Here is a 20736-nt window from a genome sequence, read left to right on the forward strand (position 1 = left end):
GTCTGCTAGAATTCCACAAAAATAATTGATGACTGATTGGCCCATTAACCTTTAAGGGGGAAAAAAGTTTGACAGCCCAGACTTGTGTAATGAGGAGGGATTCCCTGTGAAGTCGGTCTGATGGCTGAGATGCTCGCCCCTGAGGAGGCAAAATTAGCCCCCCGGGGCCTCGTCTGCATAGAAACTGGACACAATTAGTGCGATATCCGGTGTTATTAATGTCATTGGGAATAATTGGGCAGGTTGATTTCGACAGGTTCATGGCTCTAAAATACTATTATAGTGGACCTTTCTACAGCCAACCGTTAAACACGGAAAACTGTTTAAGTCCCCACAAGCCCAATCACCATGTTTGTGAGCTGGGGACCAGAATCTGCGTATCCTGGAGCTTCAGGCTGGGATGAGGTGGCCTCTGGGCTTCTCCTCAGGGTGGGAAATAACTTTGTGCTTGTGTGTATGTCTCGAACTAAGAACATGCTTCTAACATATATGCCAATAAGGTCGTCTAGAACCTGAGTCTCTTTTTATGGTAAACTCAGCATAAGCCACTATGCCCGTCGTTAGTAGTTGGTTTGTAGCTGCAAATGACAGCAGGGAATGAAACACCAAAGCTAGTCCCTCCCACGGTCCAAGCATCTGTCATTTGGGAGAGTAGTAGTGGGCGGGGATGTCTGTCCCTCTCATTCCTTGGGAGGCAGAGGCAAGGCAGGAGATTGTGAATTTGAGTCCAGTGTGGACTACAGAGACCCAGTTTCAAAAGGCCAGTAAATAAACAGCGTAGCAGTGGCGCTCACCTCTTTCTGACTGATCATCTTCACGCTGCCAGTTGTGCTTATGATCATTTTTTTAAGCTGGTTACGGGGAGGGGCACCCTCTCAGTTTATAGAGCATCACAGCCTTCTGGCCATTGGGGAATTGGCTGGTGCTGTGTCACCTGGTGAAATGTCTGAGCATCAGAGGAAGGAAGGCACAAGTTGCCTTGGCTACCTGCTTTCTCAGTCACCTCCCACCACACTGTAGAAGCCTGAGCATGAACCAAGTCTGGAGGCCTCTGGGGTGCCACCAGTAAGCATGGCTGTCACCCGCCAGTCCCTGTACACTGGCTTCATCAGTACTTGTTCCAAGTGACGCACCCCCTTTTAAAGTGGTGAAGGTTATGAAGACAATAAAACACCCACACAGCCAGCTGTGGGACAGGGAGATGGAGCCAGTTGGCTGTAGAGACATCTAGGCTTGGGCCCTGGAAGGTATTGGGATCCCTGGCTGCAGTGTGCTGATGGCACTCAGTGACCTCCACCAGAGGACAGGACATGACCACACCCCTTGAGTACTCAGCGTGCTTAGAGGCTTTGTGGGCTAGCATCTGTCATGTTCTAGAATGAAACATGAGTTAAGTCAAGACCCAGAAAGTTTCAGATTTTGTTAACAGTTTTGCTCTCAAGATTTTAGAATTCTTTATAGCCTCACAGTTCTGCTGTCCTTCCCCCTCCCCCAAAAAAAAATCCCTCCTTTTCAAAATGCAATGAGCAGATTTCTTCTAAGGGAAAGCAGTGTACAGAGATCTAAGTGGGACGTTCCTGGTGGTCATTTCTTTTCTGAGCTTGGGGTGAATCGCAACCAGAGGAAGTGTCCTTATCATACTTGAGATTCACAAATGGTAGGTGATGTAAGGCTTTGCACAGATGTCCTCATGAACTGCGTTCATGCCTTTTCATGAATGACCAGGCTGTCATTATATAGCTTGTCCCTGCCCTGCCGGCTCCTTCCCTAGGAGTTTTGGGTACAGAATCGGGGTACTGTCTTACAGACCTCTGTGGTGTAATGAAATAGTATCATGACGTAGAAGCCCATGGATCAAGAGAAGGAGTCTTTTCAAGCCCACAGGTGCCGTGGCTCTGCGAGTAATTGCAGGGTGTGGTTGCAGTTCAGCCAGGGAGAAACCTGTCTAAAGTTACTGTGTAGTCTTTTTTTTTTTTTTAATGAAAAGCACAACTAGCCCCCACATCCAAAAGCCTTAGGGCTTCCTCCGCAGCAGCTCTCCACACAATAGGTGGACTTATTCCGCAGATACAGGCATCTCCAAGGTCCAAGACAACGGAGTACCATTCCTGGCCCGCACCTGCTTTTTGAAATCTCGTTACTCAGGCTCCAAAATGCAAGAACCAAGGAGATCAAGAAAGAACATGAATGCCCAATGTTAAGCTTCCGTAGGCTGCCTGCCTGCCTGCCTGTCCTGTCGAGCTCAGTCAGGCTCTTTGCCGGTGGCTCAGGTTCAGGGCAAACACTCAGAAGAACTGACATGCCAGAGCCGTGTCTGCAAGGCCCAAGCCTGGCACTCATGTTACTGCTGCAGAGCCTGCCTGAAACACAGCAGCTGCTATCCTGCAAGGCAGTCACAGGCCTTTGCAGTGCTCTGGATGTGAAAGCTTCTGTCATTGTCACTTTCACTCCCTGAGCTGGGTCCTCTGGGAGAAGCTAGAGGGTTAGCACAGAGGCATGTCTGCCCATCTTCGAGGTGTTGTTCAGACTGAGCAGGCTTGAGGCCTACTTAGCAGTTTAAAAGTTCAGAGAGAGACACCTTGCTTACGTTATAATCTTCAAAACACGAAAGACTCCACACAAGTGTACCACGGTGATCATTGGCAGTGGCTGTCACCGAAGTGTTACCTTGGGGAATCCTGAGCATCGCTTCCCGGGGTGGTGTCTCAACTCCTGGAATTGGGACTTGATGGCACACTCATGATCAGAAGGGGAAGAAGGGTGTCCTTGGGAACAAGAGAGCCACCATGCCCTGTCAGTGCAATGGCGGGGCGGGTGTGACTTAGTTGATAAGCCAGGCTACAGGTTACCTTCCATTGTGCCCGTACTTGACCACACGGCCAGTTCCAGGCCAGTGCTAGCAGCTCCTCATCCTCTGCTGAGGCATGTGACGGGTCCAGCCTTGGCTTCTGGCTGTTTTACTAAGCCACTCTTCTCTGAGCTGATGCTGGGAATAAGGACAAATATACACAGTCTCCTGTGGCCAGACTGTACGTCCGCGTGCTCCCCCTCAACATTCAGCCGATGACAAACTCGGTAGAAGCTGCCTGTGCCCGATCCACAGGGGAGGAAAATGAGCCTCAGGAGTAAAACTTAACCTAAAGAGCAGAGGGGCAGGGAGTATGGCTGGTTGTGGACACAGCCTCTCTTCCTCTTTCGAAGCAGATGTCTCTCTGTGGCTACCCAGCCAGACCTATGTCCCCTAAAGCCCGCTGACTTGCCTGGATTCACTCTGAAGTCTGAGCGCGAGGAGAATTACAGCTCCCGTTGATAGTTGCTCGGTCCTACGTTGGTGTTCCCAGAGCAGTTCACCCGGATCCGTACTCAAGTGCTTACTAACTCCATTTTCCTCCCACAGACCGAAGGGCCATCAGTAAGTTACAAACCTACCTTCCTAAGTTGCTTGGTTTGTGCCCACACAGACCCTGACCATCCCACGCTGTCTCACCTTTCTCCCCGTCCCCCGAGCATCCACTAAAACCTAGTTATCTCTGCTGGCTTTTTGGAAGCCGGTGTTGAGTGTTGGCAGGTGTGTGGATCAGATCTCAATGCTACCGTCGTGCGTGTGCCGCCAGCCCCATGCCAGTGCCATTGAACCCAGAAGCACTCGTGACAGGACAGGGCTCGTTGTACTGCTGTCTCATGAAAGTGAACCCTTCATCCCGCCTCTGTGTTCCAGAGCAAGAAGAAAACTTTGAGTTTATCATTGTGTCCCTCACTGGCCAGACATGGCACTTTGAAGCCACCACATACGAGGAGCGAGACGCATGGGTCCAAGCCATCGAGAGCCAGATCCTAGCCAGCCTGCAGTCCTGTGAGAGCAGCAAGAATAAGGTAAGGCCCACAGCAGGCTGCCCCAAAATCAAGGCTGCTGATCATTAAAGGGGAAAAAAGAAGGCCCAGGTGGAGCCCTGGGGAGGGGTTGGGGGGAGGACATAAGCGTCAGGTGGCTTGTGTGGATGACAAGACCCGGTTATGCTTTGTGAAGGGGGAAAAAAACCTAAGTAATTGAAGAGATAAAACCACTTTGTATCTGCAAACAGCATGCATGTGTTGGTGTCCTGGCTTGGCCGTCTGCGTGTGGCAGGATTGTCCAACATGAAGCCTTTGCTGCAGCAGCCAGCGTTACATGGGAAGCTGTCGCCTTTCTCTGTGGGCGATGGAGCCTTTTGGACTCTGCCTGCTTATGCGACCATACTTAGTTTTTGTTGTTATTGTTCGAGGCAGAATAAATCAAAAGGAGGGGGGGCATAGACTTAAAAGACGCCCTCTTCTGCCCTCATAAATGCCTCGCATGCCCCAGGGATACAAACGAAACGCAAAGATGTGGAGAGTTTGGGCAAGGTGAATTTTCTGGGGTTTTTTTTTTGGGGGGGGGGTTGTTTTTTTTAAGTCTGGTGTATGCTTCATTCAGTAATTAAAAAGAGCCCTCCAGCAGTTGTTTGGCCAGAAATAAAAGTACGTTCCCTGCATTTTCTGGGCCATTGCTCAGCGATCTTCCCCACGCCAGCCCTGTCTTTCCCAGCCGGGCTCTTTGCATGTCAGTCTTTGAACTCAGAACTCTGTGCTGACCCGTTGAGAGTCTTGGTGATCGTTTTCATTTTTCAAACTGCGATCGACTGGAAACCAAAGAAAGACATTGCTGTCCACCTGCAGTTTCATTTATAAGCATTTAAAGAAACCTCTGCCCGTGATGTATGGCCGGCTTTGTCATTAAGAAGGGAGTCTGTTTTCCAGAGAGACGGGGTGTGTTATTTTATTACCCTCTTGAGCCAAGGTAAGCCAGACCACAGCCATTATTATTACTGTATAATTTGCTTCTCTCTTCAAAGACAGTTTATACCCAACTGGGAAGAACCACTGTCTTTTATTCTGAGCTCCCTGGATTCTCAGGTCATGTCCCCATCCAGCCACGATGTGTCTCCCCTCCTCACCCACGGGCACAATGACACCTGCCATCCGCAGGCTTGGAATTGTAGTTTCCGATGAGGGAAAGGGGACACATGCCGCCGCCGCCGATCAAGCACGCACATCCCAGGCTTTGTGGGCAAATTAACCTCACACATTCTGGCCAGTGCTTGCTTCTCCCATCCTATGTCCTTGAGACCTCTTTCCAGCGTGCTGCTCCAAACCCAGATAGTACGATGTCTCAGCCCAGAGGCAGATACAAGCCCACCAAAACTGGCCTTCACGCCCATGGCAAGCATACTTGTGGAAATGGCTTCCCCTGAGAGGGGCAACTGAAGACTTGAGAAAAGTCCAGCCTCCATTAGAGAGAGGAGTACCCAGTATGTCAGCTCCTGGTGGAAAATCCAGAGCTGACCCAGACAGACAGAACAACTGACCGGTGGGCCACAGGCTTGTGCGGGTGTATGGAGAAGGAAACAGGCAGATAGGCAGACCCCTCTGCATGCGTGTGTGACGCCTCCAGATGCCAATTCAGGCTGTTAAATGCTTTCTGATTCGAAGAGGAAATAAAAGCACAATAGTACATGATGATGATTAAACAATAGCAACAAATAAATGCTAATTTACTGTTAAGTAGCAAGCAGTAAATTGTTTCACATTCGTTTAGCACAAGATACTTGAATTTGTGAACAATTTGTACACAAAACAAAATTTATTCTAAAATCTGAAACTGATCAGCTTTTGCTTTGACTATAATTTCTAATGCATGTTGAATAAATAAGCATTTCCAAACATGTATATCCTTTCCCACTCTGCCCCCTGGCTTCCGGGATTTTATCCTCACTATGTGATTGGGAATATGTGTAGACATTTACAGGAAGCGTGTTCTTTATAGCACTGTCCAGGATTGAGGACGGTTAGAGTAGCCCAAATGGATAGCCAAGGAACTTGCTGTATACTCAGTAAGTACGCATGCACTTAAGCGATGAAGTCGGAAGGTAGGTTGGCATCAAGTGATAGAATTACTAGGCTGGAAAGGCCAGCTGCAAGGCAGTACCCACCCATCTGGCTTTCCCACAGTAGTGCCTGCAGATACAGATGTGCATAAAGAAATAGCCAGAGCGGTGGTTCTCAAACTTCCTAACGGTGCCGCCCTTACATACAGTTCCTCATGCTGTGATCCCCCTACGCGTAAAATTGTTGCATTGCTACTTCAGAACTAATTTTGCTACTGTTACAGATTATAATGTACATATCAGATATGCAGAATATCTGATGTATGACCCCTCTGAAAGGGTCATTTGAAACACACCCCAAAGAGGTCACAACCCATAGGTTAAAAACCAGTGAGCTAGAGGCTCTCTGGATGATTGAATCCTAGTTTATAAATGCCCATGTCTTTTTCCATATTTTCTAACCTTGCCACAGTAGGCAGGCTTACCAAAAAATAAAAAATTAAAAAAATTTTTTTAAAAACCGTCTCTGCTGAAGGAAGACCATAAGGTATGCTTAAAAATAAATGCCCCCTGCCTCACTCCAGCAAGTAACTATGATTCGATGCTGTAGTAACTGAAAGATCTTTACATGAGGAGAGCCTCTCCTGGCTGTGATGTGTGGTGTGGTCTGGGGTTTCAGATGAAGATCCAGGGACCACACTCAGGATGCTGACTAAGGCCTGACCCTTGGCAGATACACAGATTATCTTTTGCTCATCCTAATCTTCACACCAAGTAGCTATGTATCCATGAAAGTGTATTAGCCAGTGACATTCTCAGCGTAGCAGTCTCTGGTTCATTCACAAATGATGGAGGTCTGACCACTTTGCTCACTTTTGGGCAGAGTCTACCTCAGTCAATAATCCTGATATACGCCCTGTCAGTCTCCCTCCCAGACTTCCCTAAGATACCAGAAAGGGAGTAATTGTTCGGAGATCGCATGCCGCTGCACCTGTGGATAATCTGTTTTGGTTTTTCTCTGGCATCATTAGATGCGTGGATTTCTCCTGGCTTCTCATATCTTGCATTTTCTGTCTTCGTTTGTGCCTAGTCCCGACTAACCAGCCAGAGTGAGGCCATGGCACTGCAGTCCATTCGGAACATGAGAGGGAACGCCCACTGCGTGGACTGCGACACCCAAAGTAAGTACGCTGGGAGGAAAGTGCCCCTGGATGCCTGTCGGCTACGGCAGGGAGGGCTCTTGGCATCGAGGGCTTGACACACTGGAGTTTGGGTTTTACTTTAACACAGTGTCCTTTACACAGCTTCACTGGTAGAAGTGTAGCATCTCTTGTATATGGGGTTGCTGTTGGACTGCTGTGTGCCCTGCTTTTAAGCCTCAGGTATCCCAATGGGACTGAAACTGTAAGGACTGCATCCCTTGGAGTTATTCCAGTTTTATTTCACACTTTATGTTCTGTGAAAGGAAATATGCCCAATATGCCCTTTGAGAGAGAAGCTTCCTTCTTATATCCTGGGTGGTAGAGTCTTTTATCCTAAGTCTACATCCTCACAAGCTATATAGAACAAACTTTGCCCATTTATGTTGTTATGTAGGGTCTTGAAGAGGGAGAGATGCAGTTCAAACAAGATAAAATGTGCTGGTTCAGATGAGGGTGTCTGGGAACTGAACACACCTGTGTTGTTGGTTGTGACATCAGTGAGCCTCGTGGGCGAGCCATGAGCCCCACCCACACAGCATAGTCTACAGCCTTGGAGAAGGAGTAAAGGGACCAAGAACCTTCCGCCTCAAAGCAAGCTTCCTGCCAGAGTTGGCTTGTCAGAAGGGCCCCGAGAGAGAGTTGACAGGGGGAAAAGTGATGGTACTGGAGGCTGCAGCCTCACAGAGGCCTCCCTGGGTGAGCAGAGAAACGTGGCAACCCGGGCTTTGAAACGATGGAGACACTTGGATGTCCCTAGGAGAGATGGCGAGGTCTTCGTGCCTTTGTAGGCGGAGGTGAACCGTCCACATTTCACAGCAGGAACAGAATTCCGTGCTGTTTTTATGGGGGAGATTGCCTGATCGTACCTGCTCACCAGATGAGACTAGAACAGCAGTGTGAGTCGGAGCCCTGCAGATGGATTGTGAGCATCACCTCAGGAGACAGCAAGACACTAGGCCAGGCTTGCTCCAGATGAAGGGGAAGCACTCGGGGCCCTGGCCAGCAGCTTGTCCGAGCAGCTTGGCTAACCACAGCCCGGCAGGAGCCTATCCGCAGGGGCAGGAAGGGCATCTTCCTCAGGCTCCTTTGGATACTGCTTTAAAGTCTCTTTTTGTTTGAATTTTTAAATTTTACTTTCAAAACGTGAGGTGGAAAGAGAAGAACATTTATTTGAAGTGTGTTTTTATCCAAAACTTTCCTTAAACCAGACTTTTTTTTTTACGCACAAAACCTGAGGCATATTAAAAAATAAAAAAAATCCAGAGATTGACATCTCTAATTGTTTCCAGCATGCATCTAAAGATTCCTCAAAAAGAAATCAATCTATGGCTTTATAGGAACTGTGGCATGTGGCAAATTGGAGGTCACAGGTCTTTTCTGACGGGTTGGGCATGTGCATGCTAAGGATGGGCCGGAAGGGGAGGCCTTAGGATCAGACTGCAGACAAGGCCCCATGAACAGATGAGACAGAGATGAGAAAAGCAGGGTTGGAAGCTTCTGGAAAAGAGGTCCAAAGACCATTCACTAGGTAAGCTGCATCCAATCCACACATGTGTTGTCTTTTTTTTTTTTTTTTTTTTTTTTTTTTAGTTCTAAAGAGTGATAGTTGGTATTGTCCTGGGCCCTTTAAAAGGTCACGGAAGAGTTCGGGGCCCAGCAGTCACTGAGGCAGCAAGCAGTACTGTCGGATTTAGCCTATACCCTTCGCCATCTTCTTGCTTCCTCAGAGGCCTTAAGCTGCTTGGAGACTCAGATTCAAAAGTACGTGAGCAATCAGGGAAGAATTTTAAGTACAAATACCAAATTTTTGGTTGCAAATACCAGGAAACAGACCCCCGTGCCCTGAATTGGCAATCAGATGTGAGCGTGGTCACAGAGCATGGAGGCGGTATGCTGAAGGCCTGCCTAGGGCGTGTGCCGCTGACTGCAGCAATCCCCTTTAGGAGGAAGCTCAGTGGGAGGGGCGAGGAAGGATCAGACACCAGCTTGGAAGATGTTCCTCTTCCCTGACTTCATGAACAAAAATCAGAACCACTCCACATCTAAAGGCTCAGGGAAAGTACTGGTGGCATCTTGTTGGTAGTGTGACAAACTCTGTGGCTCTCTGCCCACCTAAGAGAGTCTCGCTGGCCCACCATTTCATGTGCTTCACCCCTGTGGGGGTCAAGGATATGGCTTAAGAACTTCAGTGCAATGTGGGATTTGAGGCTACCATCACCAGGCACCTCCTCCGATTTGCAGTTAGTTTGCGCAGGTCATCGTTTCCAAAGGGGGCACTGGGCACTGTAGCTGTGTGCTGCTTGTCTAGAAAGGGAGATTCTGGTCTAGTGAATCTGGAAAGGTCAGTGGTATCCACCTCTCAGAGAAAGGAAGGCCCATCACTATCTCTGAGACTTTCGCTCTAGAGGGAGCTTACACCTTGGCCCAGCCCAGCTCTGTCCAGAACCCACTGGCAGTAGAAATCTCTGTTGGGAGTACCAGTTGCTAACCACCAGGAGCATATCCAGAAAACAACCTGGGGCATCCCAGAGCTTAGAGAGCCCCTACACACACGTGGACCTCATCAGTGTGCTAGACCTTCCAGGACAAAGCTGAGAGACAGCCCAGCCTGACTTCTGGTCCACGAAGCTCTGCCATGCTAGTGCTGTCATCCAGCCCTGTCAGTTCCTGGTAGACCTAGTAGGCCTTCTGGTGGTGTCATCCAGTTTCTACCATACCTCGCTCCCTTAGATGTGGGCTCTGCTCTGGTGGGGCTGTTCTGTATTCACCTGGATACAGTGTGTTGTCATGGCCCCTAATGCTTAAAGCCAACAGAAAGAGTGGGCACACCAAGCTCTACCTAAGCAGAGTGTGATATCGCCTTACTACTTTGTCGGGGTGGGGTGGGTAGGAGGTAACCAAGAGAGCTGCCCCAGGGAAGATAATTCTAGCTGAGCCCAAAGGGAGAGCAGCATGCCAGGCACAGCTGGAAGTGTTGGACACAGGTGGGTGGAGGTAGTGAGCATCTCACATGAGGCAGGGGGGAAGGTGTGAGGCTCAGTTCTGATCCTGTCTGTAGAGACTCTGGACTTGATCCCAGGGGCAGGTAGTAGCCACAGCAGATTTTAAGTCTTGGTAACATGTTAACAATGTAACCGGGCCTGCCACATTTCATGGATGCTGTTGGAAGGTGGCCTGCAGGGACCAGGATGTGAACGTACAGACATGAGCTGCTACGGCCCTACCACGATGTGTGGAGAAAGTAGGGGCTCAGTTCAAGAAGATAGGGTTGAATTTGAGAGAATATCCATGGGGACGAAGAAATAATGTGTGTTAACTCCCAGATCCCAGGAGGACATTGGTGTGGTTGGGAGAGGTAGAGAGACTGCTGACAGAGTCCCTCAGCAAGGCAGGCTGACCTCAGGGAGGTCTATGCAAAGTGTTCCACCTCGTAAGCAAGGAACAGGTTAAGAGCTGCTACTGTAAGGTGTTAGAGTTTAGGTTGTCACTAAAGCCTGGCTTCGCCACGAAGAGAAAAGATTGGAGGAGCACAGGTGAGGAGCAGTTTGAGCAGAAAGTAACAAGGAAAAGACTAAAACCAAGGAGAAAATCCCAATGAGACACTTAACTTTAACTGCATCAGGAGAATAGGCAGTGGACAAGAGGCCAGCAATGGGCTGAAGGGATTAGCCATGGAGGTGGCTGGCAGTTATGGCTGCCTTGTCTCAGTGGACAGACCTGACAGAGACAGCCAGGCAGAAGTCTAGCTGTGGGGGATTGCAGACACCAGGCTGGAGCCTTGCTGAGGAGGGCGTGCAAGCTCTTCAGCATCTGGGTCAGGCCTTCGTCCGTGCTGCCTCTGTTTCCTCCGTGCTGTTCCCACTCATTGCTTTTCTCATCTTTGTATGGAGGAAGGCTCATCTTCACTTTAGTTTGAGGAGCTGCAGTCTGTCATGGGGGACGGGGGATGGGGACTCCTGGCGGCAGGAGGTTAGGCCAGCTGTTCATATCTCCATGCATCGGGACTCACAGAGAGAACAGGAAGTGGGTTGGAGCTGCAAACCTCAAGGCTTATCCCACTAGAGATTAACTTCTTCCACTTGGGCCTCACCTATCACAGCTTTCACACCCAAAACAGCGCCACCAACAGGAAACCAAGTGTCCAAACACGTGGGCCTGTGGGGGACATTTCACATCCAAACTACAGCTCTGTTATCTTCTGCTGCCTATTACTTACTCCTTCCCTGTGTTCAGATGGAGTCTGTCTGTTTCTGTATCGTGTTCTCTGCTTCTATGTAATACTTAGGTTTTCCCTTCCTCATCAGAACATCTTTGAGATCACAAGCCTCACTTCCAGAGCCTCCTCTGGGATATGACTCAGCCATATCTTCTAGAGATGTGCTGATGTTAAGTAAGTGGCAGGCTGACATCTGGTTAGTCGCCATGCAACCACTGATGGTCCTTTAGCCTGCAGAGAGCCCAGGAAGTCTCCCCAGTGGGTCAGATCAGTTTTTGCTGACTCTTCTGGTAGACTTGGGTAAATGCCGGTTCTACCTGTCTGAGTTTAGCGTCTTCCTGTCGCTGTGAGAGCCATTGGCCATCAAGGTCAGCCTGTCTTTGCATAACACCTAGAGATTCTAAGCACAGAGCCAGCCCTAGCCCCAAGTTCCTAATCTTCTGATGATGTCATCCAGTTTCACACAATGACAGATCTGTCCCAGGGCCCCTAAAGGCATTCTCCTCACAAGCCAGTCATCCTACAGAACTGTATCCTTGTCCTATCATCCCAGGGGGAGCTAGGTCCTGATATAACTATGTTACTTGCCCACTGACCTGCCAGTGGCCAAGGGAGCACTGTGGGTTGCTGCAGTGGGTACTATTCAGCAAGACCCGTGATGGCCATACCTTCTCAAAGGAGTGCGCCTCTTCCATCTTCAAAATTCGCCAGCTTGCCTAAGCTGTGCTGACAATAGCAGAAAGGGTTATGAGGACCAGTGCAGCCTCCAGGTATGACCTGTTCCTTGGTGTCACCCAGTTGCCTTGTCTCTGCTTCTCACTCCCTTCAGCAGCAGCAGTCCACAGTGGGCAGCTCAACACACATGATGGGTGTTTTGTTTTGTTTTGTCTTTTGTCTGTTGTGGACCAGTCCTGTGGAGGTGGATGGTGCTGCTAACATGTTAGAAGAGGTGTTTCTGTCCAAATGAACACCAGTACTTGGAAACCCTGGATTTGCAACAGCTGCTAGCAACATGCCTTGTCTTTCCTGACCCCAAGAACAACTTGAAGTGATGTGACTGGGGACTGGTGGTAGTCTGATGGCGTTTTGCTCCTGTTCTCTTCCTATAGACCCTAACTGGGCCAGTTTGAACTTGGGAGCTCTCATGTGCATCGAGTGCTCAGGGATCCACCGGAATCTTGGCACCCACCTCTCTCGGGTCCGATCGCTAGACCTTGATGACTGGCCCATGGAGCTTATCAAGGTGATGTCCTCCATCGGGAATGAGTTGGCCAACAGCGTGTGGGAAGAGAGCAGCCAGGGACGGACAAAACCCTCATTGGACTCCACAAGGTAGGAACACCCAGGTGCTTGCCCAGCAGTCATACAGCTGGGGATGACCTCGGGGGCAGCTGCAGTAGTGGCCCTGGGAACACATGGAAATGCCGATTAGCCTTAGTCTGGAAACTTCTGTATTTGAAACTGGTGCAGAGAAGACTGGATGATTCAAACTCCTTAATTTTTTATGTTTATTTTTAGACCTTGGGGATTCCTCTCCCCTCTTGAAAATATATTAGGCTTCCAAGCTTATGAATATATTACTTTAATTAATATATTTCTAATAGGCACAAGCTGTGCTAATACTAATGATAAATATTTGATTCTTTGGGTTTGTATTCCTTCTTACAACCTTGGTAAGCATCTTGGGAGTAGCCAACCCCCTCACAAGCTGTTGCCAACAAGTGAGTTTATGATAGAAAATGTATTTTATTTTCTAAAATAGACTTCTAACACATTTATTGAAGTATAGTTAAGCATAATGTATGGTGACTCCTCATTAATGCTAATTGTTATCCAAGATAAAAACGCATTTATTTTGAGGCCATTTAGTTTCTCATTTTTCATTTGCAGCAATTATAAACCATTTTTGAGAATATGCATACATATTTAATTCCCCCAAGAGGTGGCTGAAATAGTCCATTTTCAAAGAAGCCCTATCCGATAGTGGCAAGAGGGGTCAGCTCATCTCTGGTTGGTCTAACCAAAGACATCCACAGTACTTAGGTGGGTGCTCTGTGTCCCCCTGACTGCCCAGCACAGGGGCTTGAGGCCAGCTTCTGCTGTGACTTCTCGGGAAAACAGGAGGAAGAGATGCTTGCCCTGCTCGGCGCCTGGAGTTTATGTGGTTTGTTTTGCTGGTAAGAAGACGCAGAGCCCGAGCCAATATAAACCACTGGGTGGTTAAGCTGCAAGTCCAGGTTTCTGGCCATTGATCTCCTGAGACTAGCTGGCTAACTTCATTTCACCAACCCTGCAAAATGACTGTGTGGCGCCCCCTCTAGTGCACATCAGGAGTGAGGCTGGTGTACGTTTGGTTCTGCCCTTTGTGTTAGCCAGAGTGGGAAGGGGAACAGGAAGGGAGGGTCAGCAAGGTACATAAAGCATCCTGGTTAAAACCCCATGGGTTTGCTGTGACAGCTCCTCCTTGTGTGTGTTAGTCTGTGTAACACAGTTAAGGGCTGGCTTTCTTACAAATCAAAGATATGCTACCTTTTGAGAAACTATGATCTCTTGTGATTTAACACTCATATGGAAGCCAGATTGGCTCTTCACCCCAAACCATCCTAAAACATGTATTTGCTTTGTGGTACCTAATTTTTTTTCGTAGTGTGTGGCTAAATATCAATCTGAAGATGAAAGAAAAGAAAGAGGTTGGAAGTTAAGCTGTTTAATGCATGAAGAAAAACATTGAAATGAGTTAGAAAAAAAAATTAACTTTGTGCACCTGGCCGTTTAGTTTCAAAAGTAACTACAGGATGTATTTAATGCCGTGAATTAGAAAGGTTTGCTGTTCTCTTAGGATTTAGGACAATTAGAAACTGATATGTGATTGTCTCCATGCACCAGCAGTGAGTGGCCACTGTGTGGGCAGCGAAGAGTTCTGACCACTGTCTGCCCTGAGCTTTGGACAATGGCTTTCTGCTCTGCCCAGCACTGTGCACATCACCCTGTCGCCCTTACTGCTTAGAGACGGGCAGGGAGAGGGAGTCTTCCTCCTCACAATTAGAGTGACTGCAGTTGAAATTCTCACCTTTGGTCACCCTGGATTGTTCTGGAGAGCCCTTCCGAGTCAGGACCCCTCCCACTAGGCTGTACTGATGTGACATGGTGGCACGTCCGCCATCTCAAGAGGCAGTTTTGGAATTTCTCAACTTTCAGACAAGAATAAGAGCTGGAGGCTTATTTGTGCCTTTGGTAAAAATTACCCCAGGAAGTTTTCGCCTGGTTGAATTCAATAAATATTCGCCAATCACTCATAAGAAGAGAGGGGTGGGGACGGGGAAGAGAGAAGGGAGAGGATGAGTGACGGAAGAGCATCGTGACAGGTGGACCCTCTTGGGGACAGCTGAGGACATCGGTTCTGGGAAGTGCACGGCCTTGGCTGATCTCCAGGAGAGAGGTGGGGGTGGGGACAAGGACAGCCTAAGGTGAGGCAGTAAGGTTCTGCCTGCGGCGTGCGTGTCCAGCAGTGCGCTTCCTACGGGATGGGTTACTCTGGGAAGCTCTTGAGCCTGGAGTAGCTGGTATCAGGATTTGGATAGTGTTCTGTTTGTGTTTGACCACATTCCATCTGTTACCAGGAGGACTGAGACCAGCATCAGGGTGATGGAAAGGACCAACACAGAATGAGCCGAGGGCCACCTAGGTTACCAGCCTTAGAGACGGCATCATAGAGGGGAAGTACCACAGCCCATACATAGCACAGGAGAGTTCCTGCCACCTTTCCCACTTCCCACCCTTGCCTCAAATAGAAACCAAAGTCTGGAAGTCTCGGCTAGAGTTAGTGTAGAATTTACCCCAAGAGAGTCTATACCTAGTCTAGGTCTTGCCTGTCCAAGATCCCTCACCTACCCTCAGGCCCCCTAACCTCTCCCTGAGGACTTGGAGCTGGTCAGTAGAAGCATCAAGGGGCCAGAAGCTAATCCCAGAATGAAATGTTGATGTTAGTTCAAGAAAAAAAAAAGTGTCACTGTTTGAAACAAGGGCCCAGGTGTTTTCCCACTGAGCTCAGGTCTGTTTCAACATAATTCACCAGGTTCATCTGACTGTAGATTGTAATTTAAAATGTGCTGTGCGTGTACACACACACACACACACACACACACACACATGTGCACACACACATACACATATCCTAACAGATATACACATAGTCCAACATACACACACATATACATATATCCTAACAGATGTATGCACAGTCCAACATACACATCCTAACACACAAAGCATAATGAGACATGTGTGTAGACATGCTTACATACATGCACACACTCTTGTGCACAGACATATGCACATAGCACTGTGGAGAAGGAGCACACAGCATGTCTTTCTGCAAAGAAACAGCCAGTCCCCTGAAACAGCCAAGCATTGGCATCAACCAGGACTACAGGCAGGTTGGGAGAAGAGGCGCCTGGCACAGCTGGCTGGCCTTCTGCCTGTTGTCCCCACACCCCTATTAGGGCAGCTCTGGATAGCCTATAATTGGTTCCAGCGATCCTCAGCCACCCCGAGAACTGCCGTTCAAACTGGAGCAGCATTGTGATCAATTGGAGCTGACGACAGCTGAAGCAGTATTGACTTCCCATTCCTAAACAGGGGGATCATTAGTCAAGAAAAGCATCTTTTAATTACTCCCAGGAAGGGGAAAAAAAATCTTTTTGGATGGATTCTGCAACAGCTGCCATTTTTTTCTAGTAGATTCGATATTAAATTTATTGTCACAGGAGGGGAGAAGATGCCCTCCACCCCTCTGTGATAGGGGTTTGATTTGGAGAAAGGATCATGTTAGGGGGAGATCGATGTGGCAACAATTAACTACATCTGGGCTAAAGTCAGAACACCTTACACACACACACACACACACACACACACACACACACACACACACACACACACACACTGCTATTGATACCATTTAAGCACACACTTAAAATATTGATTGTACACAGACAGGCATATTGAGATGATCTGAGAGGCAGCAATAAGGGACAGAATTATTTGGAGTTCGGGCTAAGAATGGGGGTGCCTCAGTGGATGTGTTTGTGTGTCAAGCTGTATAGAGGACAGTTGGAACAGCTGAGCCTGGAGCCACCAGGTGCTCAAGGGTCTGGGTCCCCATGTGAAGAGGCTAGTTAACATATAGGTGGAGGAAGTGCCAGGATCATTGGTGACCCTTTGAAATGAAAGAAAAATAGCCATTACGGTAACAGCATTATGAGTCAAGTAACTGTTTATGCAGCACACAACATGGTCACCTGGCACCCAGGTACCAGGTGCACTTGTTGCGTCCACACCCCCTGGCCCCTCGCATCAGTGACATGAGGCTTGGGAGTCTACAGCACAGCCGAGCCGCTCCAGCAAACCCTTGAGACACCTGTCCTCATGGCCGTTTCTAGGAAGGTCCGCAGCATGCTGACCTGCCTTCCTTCATCGCCGTGCTGATTCAGCCTTCAGTGAAGGTGGTTTCCTACCAGAGCAAGGCAGAGCCCTCTGGGTGGAAGCCAGGCCTTGGTAGCCTAGCTGTAGCCGCTAGGCTTCCTGTCTTTGTCTCCCTGATGTTCTTTGGCCTGGGAAGGTCAGCAGGGACCGTGCTATTTACATTTTAGCACGGGTAGCCTATTTACGTGGTGCTTGGCACCTGCTGGCCTGAGCTGGGAAATCAAAGGTAGTTGGAATGCCAAACTGTGTTTTCAGTTCCAGGAACCGCTCGTGAGAGAACTCTAAACACAGCCGAAATCACCCATTACCTACACTTTGATGCCACTTGGAAGGGAACATTGGCGGGTTTGGTACGCGTCCTCCTCCCGGTCTGAGCGTCCTCCCCACCCACCCCTCGTTCGTTGTTTGTAACTTCATCTCCCTGCCTAAACTCCCTGTAAAGAAACGTGGCCATGGGTAGGAAGATCAGGGCGCACATCAGAAACCTGCGTGGGAGAAGACTGGCCACACACTTCCAGACCCAAGCAGTCTGCCCGGCAAGGGGAGTACCACTTCTCTTTGATTCTGCAGGGCCACTTTCATCTTATTTATGCACACGGAGTTATTGATAAAGGGGAAATGTATCCAAACTGAAAATAATTGGATCCCCGCAGCTGACTCTGAGATATTAAAAGCAGCCCCACTTGGCCGTGTCTTTGTCTTGTTAGGTTTGATCATAAGATCACAATATAGTAATCTCGGGCTCAAATTTCTGGCATAAAGATGTGCTGTTCTAAATGTGGCCTCGGGGACATGACTGCCCACGCGGCCCCAGGATTGTCTCGTCTGATTATTTTTCAACAGTTCTTGGCCTGCTGAGGTCAATGTTTTGTGTCTTTTAAGTGTTCCTCTATGCTGGACACCTTTCTCTATTCTCTTTCTTAAAAAAAAAAAAAAAAAAGATGGGGAGGGGGAGAAGTAGGAGACAGAAAAAAGGCCTTTGCTGGACTGACCAGAGTCCATCTGCAGTTGGGTGGCATCTGCTCCCACATGTCACTTCCCTCATTAACAAGCAATTGAATTAATTAAATGCTACTCAGAACACGCATAACAAGCTACCGGCAGTGTCCAAATTAGCACTGATAATCAAGGATGATTCCCTTTATTATCTTGCTAAGTGGTGTGCACACTCTGAGCTCCCTGTCTGCCCTCATCTATTTACATACCCCCAGCTTCTGCCTTTGCACGGGGAGGTTATCTTACCTAGTTAATTTGCCACGATCACCAAGCATGGCGGATTGATGCCTGCCCGGCCACCACCGCCACAGCGTGCGTGGGGGGGGGGGGGACCCCCTCCCCGGCTGCCCTCCCCCAGCCCCAGCCTTTGTAGCTCAAGCTCCCTGATAAATTAAAGGCCACCCCTGTGGTCTCTCAAGTGAGTAATAGAGGCAGAAATTTCATTTTGCAACTGGCTGATTTAATGATCCGAAGGGTAATTAATGGCCTGATTATCTTAATGTTAAATATGTCCGGCAGCAATTACTGTGACCTCCCGCTTGTCAAGGTCCAGGCTGTGCTCCTCTTTCAATTAAGTTCTCTGGGGCTTAATGGCATGAATAAACTCCTCTGATTCTATCATCCTGGACGCAGAGGGTTCAGGGAGCTGGGGGCTCGTTTGGAGTTTTAATCAGCCTGTCTTCTTCTCTGGCGACCAGAGTTAACAGTTATAACAAGGGCAGTTTAACTTTCTTCTTTGCCCACGCAGACCCCTCCGCACGCGTGCACGTGCACACGCACACGTCTCTTATCTCAGTTATCTTCCCGTGTTTATTCCAGCGCTCTGAGGGGAGAGATCTGTTTGTGGAGGGAGCCTCTGTGCTCCTGAGGCTTGTCTCTTCCAATATAAATTACCATGTGAACGCTGTGGTTTTTCTGTTTGACAGCCTTAATTAATTGGCAGGAGCCCCCGAAAATGACAGTGCCACTAATTGGAACTCAAAGTGAATTTCTGTCACCATAGCGTGCCTGTCGGCAGCGGCCATGCTCCAACCCCAACCACAGAGTAAGGCCACCCTCCCTGTCCCCTGTGTGTCCAGCACAAGCCCCGGCAGCAGCAGACTCCTGAAGAGCCAAGGCTTTGCTACTCGCAGGAGTGACATTTACTGCCAATAAAGTTTATACAATCACGGCTCTGCAAGCCCAACAGCTGCTTGGGGACCTCTGCTTTTACTTAAGATATTTAGCAACTTCTCTTAGCAGCCGAGTTGGAATCTGAGAGCGCCATAACTCACGGGGCAGCCCTTGCTGACTGGATGGGCCTCATTATCACATTGCTAAATACGCTTGAGTTTACCAGAGCACTGGGCCCAGATCCCAAATATCCTACTATAAATATTAAGCCAATTAGGAAAATGTACAGATGAGGAGTACATTAACACTGCTTTAAAAATAATACCTATAGATTACAGTGACAAGAAACAGCACTTCCTCACACAAGCCGAGACCAGGGAGCTTGGGTGGGAATTTGTGCTCAGCCCTGAAGAGACCGATTCTTTCTTATCATGGGAAGGGTGGCTTGAAGAATCTTGCTAAGCTTAACCATAAAGGGTCTCCATTTGCAAAGGGTGCCTGTATTCACGTTCGCCTTTGGACGGGGCAGGGTGCAGGGTTTCCCATGCTACCCACTACCCAGGAGCCTTCCTGTTTATCTGCTGGCTGTGGGAAGCCAGTGTGAGCTGGAAGCCAGCCTCCCTGCCAGAGAGCAGTCTTGGGTTGGAAACCTGCATTATTGTCTCTCTGAAATGTATCCATGGAGACAGTTGAGGAGCTTGCGCATGTTCAGATTTCCAATCCTGCCCAGAGGATGTCTCTCAGGCACCTTGGCCAGTTGAGCCTCTGTCCACTTGGGAGAACTTGTGAAGGAAGGAGACAGGAAGGCTAACTGTTTTAGGCTTGAGTTACATACCATGAGCCAACAAATGCTTTCTTCAGATTCTTGTGACGTCCTCCAAAGGGTCATGTCTTTCGGTGCAGTTTTGTGGTTCCGCATGGGAAACGCCCTTCTCCCTGTGTCCATCTTGACAGGGGCGGAGGGTGAGCATACCTGGTGTCCCCAGTTTCCTGCTTGCTTTTCCTGAGCATGGAGGGATAGTCTGGGGTTTACAAATGAGGATGAGGCAGGTTTGGGGATCCCAGTGTTCCCTGCCTGGGATCACACTGACCACTTGAGCCGGAATCTGATCCCTGACAGCATCCTTAGTCCCTCTGTCCCTGTCCCTCTTGGCTCTGCAGTACTAGAAAGAGGGCATCCGCACAGCAGCTAGAAAAGCTGTGAGGTTCACACCACAGTAGCCATGCCCAGCCCCAGCCCAGCTTGCACTCGGTTTCTCTGTCCTTAGCCATTCTGTGTCTGGGTGTGTCTTTGCATATGGTGCTTTGTTCACCGTGTCTTCCCACTAATAAACTCTGTCTGGAAGCCTCACATAGTGAAGGAAGAAGGGACAGTGAGGTATTGGTTTCCTGTTGTTTCCACGTGGCAAGCCCATACTCTGCTCAGGAATCAGAAGTCTCCATTCTGTGCAGCTGGTGCTGATCTTAAGCACTCCTGCAGAAAATGGTCCTGAGAACTCTGAACAGCTGATCAGCTAACACCGGGGCTGGCCAAGCTTTTCGCACGGCTCCGCCCTGTTCCTGACCTGGCTTCACTCTGCTCGTGTCCCTGACCCAACTCCAGTTGCAAAAAGTGTGTAGGCTGTGCTTCACCCGTCACTGTATCTGTATGATGACATACAGAGCTCAGCCCAGGGTTTGTAGTTCAGCCTCGTCTGTGAGTCTAGTTTCCAAAGCAAGGGTGTTTGATCCTTTGTAAAAAGAAACTAGTCATTATACCTACGCACTTAATCATGTGGAGTTAATGCTAAAAGAAAATAATATTTATGAAACTTCCTAGGCCCCT

The 20736-nt window shown here is 48.8% G+C and overlaps 1 protein-coding gene across 6 annotated transcripts in view; it reads left to right on the plus strand.

Annotated features, from left to right (window-relative positions):
* Window positions 1-20736, plus strand: part of AGAP1 (ArfGAP with GTPase domain, ankyrin repeat and PH domain 1) — a 431164-nt gene that overhangs the window by 368981 nt on the left and 41447 nt on the right. For all 6 annotated transcript variants that reach the window (XM_084779501.1, XM_084779502.1, XM_084779503.1 and 3 more), the window contains 3 exons: window positions 3719-3873; window positions 6994-7084; window positions 12431-12653. In XM_084779501.1, coding sequence (XP_084635627.1) covers window positions 3719-3873; window positions 6994-7084; window positions 12431-12653 — 469 coding nt within the window. The remainder of the gene's footprint in view (window positions 1-3718; window positions 3874-6993; window positions 7085-12430; window positions 12654-20736) is intronic.

This window comes from Acomys minous, assembly GCF_964271855.1.
Source record: "Acomys minous genome assembly, chromosome: 4".
NCBI lineage: Eukaryota > Metazoa > Chordata > Mammalia > Rodentia > Muridae > Acomys > Acomys minous.